Raw genomic sequence first — 5065 nt, forward strand, 5'->3', positions numbered from 1 at the left:
CCAATTGTTTTAGTTTCTCCCGTACTTTTTGGTTCTACGGATATATATTGCTACAAGCAGAGAGAAAGTAGTAGGAGCATCTCTTGATCGTCAGTTTCCTGCCTTGTTCATCTCTCCTTCCTGGAACCCGGCCGAGACTGCTGCAGCCTCTTACATAACTGACTCAAACACCTCCCCTTCCCTTCTCCTCCCACAAACCTCCCATTTTTTTTTTAAAAAAAAAGAACCCACTAATCCAAATTTAATTCTCAGTTATAAGCCTTTATCCTCAGCGCCAACTCACAAACTGCAGATAAGAATCGAAGGTCTAAGCCTGGTTTACATGGGAAACTGCTGGCCTAAGCCTGTGGAGAGCCTTCCCAGCGCCCCCAAACCTGCCAGTCCTGCAGGTTTTTTTCTTTTCTGTTTTTTTTTTTTTGGGATTTCATTTAAAGCTTAGTTACTACTTACTATAGACCATGATCATGATGATGATCACCAATGTCTCGTCAAAATTCTTCGTTTTTAATTTGCTTTTTTTTTCCTCTAATTTTTCACAGCAGAGACTCGTGATCATCAACACAAGGGAGGCAAGACGAGGGGCAGCATCAGCACTGTAAATTTTGTTAGCCTCGACGTTGAACATAATAATAACTTCCCCCCTGATGATCGTCATCGTCATGATCATGATCAGGATGTGGCAGCTGCCGAGGCGCCTTCTACTACTGCTGGTTCATGTAGTAGTAGTAGTAGTAATAGTAGTAGTACTGGTCCTGCAAGTGGCCATATTATGGCCGCCCCAAACTTGAAAATGTTCACATATTCAGAACTGCGGAGCGCCACCAGGAATTTCAGGCCGGATACGGTGCTGGGAGAAGGAGGTTTTGGGAGGGTTTTCAGGGGCTGGGTGGATGAGAAAACTTACGCGCCGTCCAAGGTCGGGGTCGGAATTCCAGTTGCGGTGAAGAAGTCTAATCCAGACAGCGAACAAGGCCTCAGCGAGTGGCAGGTACTACTTATCATCTAGTCTAGTCTATTTTTTGCTGGACCACCTTCATCATTTTAATCTTCATTCACTCGTCGTCGTCGTATCTACTCACTCATGCTTTAATTTACAGACCGACTGCATTTAATTAATATAATAATAATAATTGTTATCTAGCTAGGTCAAGGTGTGCAGTCCTCTCCTCCATGGATGATTTAATTTTATCGTTCCGCCATCATCCAGTTAAATTACAGAGGGTGCAATCAATGAGCATATATTGCCCATTACATGATATGATGTTTCATTGATCACCCCATATATATATATATATATATATATATATATATATATATATATATATATGTGTGTGTGTATGTATATATGTATATATATATAGAGAACTAGAGGACCATGAATTCTTGGTTTCTTTCTTCCCCTCCCCTTGTATTTTTCTCAAAAGGCGCTCAGGAAGAATAATCATCATAATACTGGTGAAGGTGTTCGATCTTCGATGGCGGAAGAAGCATCTCAGTCAAACTTGTATTTTAATTTTGGATTGGAGGGTAAGAAAGAAAATGTCTACTTTCATAATAGTAGTAGTAATCAAGACTTTCTCCTACCTATTGCCGAACCTTGACAAAAATAAAACAAAACACTACAGCCCACTAGCCCAGTGTGAAATGGGAGACCTCCACTCCAACCAAGCGCCTTAGTTGACTTTAAACTCATTGCGATGGGGTTGACTTTTGGCACAGCTCCTCCTCTTCTCCCGGCATCAATTGGAGACTATTTTTTAGTCCAAAAATATATATAAATATAAAATACTACATCCTACTCCTAAGCTAGTTTCGCTAACAAGAGAGAGAGAGAAGGTAAGAAAAAATTGCACACCTTCTAGATGATTTTTTTAATTAACTCTTTGACAATTGTTTTACTCGTTCGTCCCAATTAGTTTATTATGTTTCAGGAATTCAATCTTTTAAAAATAGTAATTTTTTTTTTTTCAAATTAGTTTGTTGTTTCTAAATAAACGTTGTTAGATAGCGACTTAATTAGAAAACGTTGGCCAATATTTTTATTTTTCTGGCTCTTCTGTGTGTGAAAAAGGTCAGCCGTAAAAGGTTGAGTTGATGTGGGAAGTGGGAACGTGTGGACCCTCACCAAATCGCCCACACCACACAGACGTTTCTAATCTTTCAGTTTCAGACCCAACCATTTTTTTTAAATTTTTTTTTTTACGTACGAATTTCGTTAACGCAAACGCAACACACTACAACTATCGAGGATCGACTACTGTTTGGTTTACTTTTTCTTCCTCCTTAGCTGCTGGCTGTTTCAAATTTTGGGTAAAAACTCGATTTGTTCCATTAGAGTTGTGTTAGCTCACTAATTAATTTTGAGCTAATACTAAACATTTTCACTTGCTACATAAGTGTTAAGTTTACTGGGATGTGGTGCAGGCAGAGGTAAAGTTCCTAGGGAAATTTTGTCACCCGAACCTGGTAAAATTATTGGGTTACTGCTGGGAGGACAGGGAATTCCTGCTTGTCTACGAGTACATGCAAAGGGGAAGCTTAGAAAGCCACCTTTTCAGGAGTAAGTGGCCTTGAAAACTTTTTTTTTTTTTTTTTCTTTACTGGCAAATCTTAAAGAGTAATTAATATTGTTTAGTTTTGAATGTGCAGAAGGTGCAGAAACACTTGCGTGGGAAACACGTCTGCAAATAGCCATAGGAGCAGCCAGAGGACTTGCTTTCTTGCACACAACCGAAAAGCAAGTCATCTACCGGGATTTCAAGGCCTCTAATATCTTGCTGGATTCGGTAATTATCCACCTTAATTAATTAATTAGCTACGGAGTAATTTTTAACATCTTCGTCTCCAGCAACTAGGAACAATTAATTGCAGGCAGCTAGCTATCTAGCTAGCCCGGCTGGTGTGGCTTAATTTACAGTCGAGAAATTAAAAAAAAAAAGCATTTTTCTTTTTTCTAAAAAAAATTTCTTTGTTACAGTATATATTACGTAATTATTAGTTAGATAATAATGAATGAATGAATGAATTAATAAGGTTTTGGGTTTTGGAATGGCGTATGTGTACAGGACTTCAACGCAAAGCTGTCTGATTTTGGACTGGCCAAATTAGGCCCTGTGAACGGCTATTCCCATGTCACCACTCGGGTGGTGGGTACCTACGGCTACGCAGCTCCTGAGTACATGGCCACTGGTAAGTAGTAGCAGTAGAGACTAGAGAGATTATAAATTTTTTTTTTCTTTTTTTTTTTTGTGATGGTGGTTTTTTTTGTTTTTGGGGGTTTGAGATCGTCCAATAAGATCTAAGTAGGAAACCGGAAATCACGTGGGGTGGCACAAACTTCCTGACAAAATGACAATTTGGGGTTGAATCCGAGTTATGTACGGCTTCTCTGTCGTCGATGAGAGTGACCCGTTTGACCTCCTCCTCCTCTTGAGGGCTAAGGCTCTAACTCTAAAATTTTTCTCTTTACGCAGAGACATATTCAAAGGTTTTCATTTCTAGCAAAGGACACCTAAGCTATGATTTTGACCTAATCATAACGTGGGTAGGAGTAATCTTCAGAATAACAGCTGGTGTATTGTACTATATTCATTCATTCCTGCATATGCCTACAAAATGGATAGGGTCTGGATTAGGGCACACGTTTAATATGACCTTCTCGTGCAACTGTTACTTCAAGTCTAGAACACTAATTGGTCTTCTTTGTTCTCATTGGTCAATCGATGGGTGATATTTCCTTTAGATAGGAAGAAGATAAGGCTACTTAATGAACTACTACTACTTAGCACTTACTCCTCCTAGGTAATGAATGGCATCCACTAATCAACAACAGCAGCTGCAGGAGTAACCCAAGGCCTAAATTGACCTCTTCTAACTTCTAGTAATAAGTTTTTTTTTATTATTTTTAAATATTCTTTGACCTTTTCCCCCAACAAAAGTCTTCTCTCTGTCTCTCTCTCTCTTTCTTGTCTGCAATAAACATCATTATTGCTTGCTGGGGACGTAGGAGGACGGTCGGGTCGCCCCCTTGACAATAACACCAACAATTAATTGTACGTAGTATACTTGGAATCCTAAACTCTCTCTTAATTACCAACACCGTCCCACCCCCGTTATGATACGGCAACTGCTGTTTCTCTGCTTGAATGTGAATTGGAGGCCCAAACAGAAGAAGAACAAAAAAAAAAAAACCACTTTAATTATTTAAACTAATCAGTCATTGGGCCAACATTTTGATTTCAATCAGGTCATTTGTACGTGAAAAGCGACGTGTATGGATTTGGGGTGGTTCTACTAGAGATCATCTCGGGCCTACGAGTGCTTGATCTCAACCGGCCCAGCGGGGAGCATAACCTTGTAGATTGGTCCAAGCCGCTTTTGCCCGAAAAGAGAAAGTTGAGGAAAGTAATGGACCCTCAACTCGAGGGACGCTACCCGTCCAGGGGCGCATTCCAGATCGCGCAGCTCATTCTAAAATGTCTGGAACCAGATCCTAAGAAAAGGCCGTCCATGGAACAAGTCCTCGAGACTTTACAACAGATTAGCACCGTCAAGATGAAGCCCAAAGATGCCAAAGCAGCAGCCCAACAACACCAGGCAGAGCAGCGGCTGCGGCGGCCTGCAAATCGCACCCACCACCGCTCGCCTCTTCACACAAAGCACTCCAGCTGCAGCAGCGTAATTGGTGCCGGAGCCCAGCACAAAGACAAGCATTCTTACTGATGAGAAGAGGAGAGATTTTTCGCAGTCTTCAGCGATGATGATGATGGCCCATGGGGCTCACGCCGGCAGACAAAATTATGAACTAAGCTCGCTGCTGTGACTGTGACAACCCCACTGGGGAATTGAACAATGGACATTGCTGTTTGATGCTGAGGCGCAAACTTTTTGAGACCCAAAAAATACCTGAAAATTAAATTGGGTGGTTGGTCCAGATTCTAGATGTGTATATTTAATTGCGTCCCCGATCCCTCGTCGGGGATTTAGGTCATGTACGTATGAAACGATTGAGATTAGCTAGCAAATTAAACATACTAGTCCTAATACAAATTGATTGTTTTTAAGT

At 40.8% G+C, this 5065-nt stretch overlaps 1 protein-coding gene across 1 annotated transcript; it reads left to right on the top strand.

Moving 5' to 3' along the window:
* Positions 1-5065, top strand: LOC113711118 (probable serine/threonine-protein kinase PIX13). Its single transcript, XM_072069735.1, has 6 exons — positions 1-389; positions 540-988; positions 2425-2560; positions 2650-2786; positions 3066-3189; positions 4247-5065. Exons 1-6 carry the CDS (start codon positions 323-325, stop codon positions 4720-4722), a joined length of 1389 nt encoding a protein of 462 aa, XP_071925836.1. The 5' UTR covers positions 1-322; the 3' UTR covers positions 4723-5065.

The sequence above is a fragment of the Coffea arabica genome, chromosome 10c (genome assembly GCF_036785885.1).
Source record: "Coffea arabica cultivar ET-39 chromosome 10c, Coffea Arabica ET-39 HiFi, whole genome shotgun sequence".
Classification (NCBI taxonomy): Eukaryota; Viridiplantae; Streptophyta; class Magnoliopsida; order Gentianales; family Rubiaceae; genus Coffea; species Coffea arabica.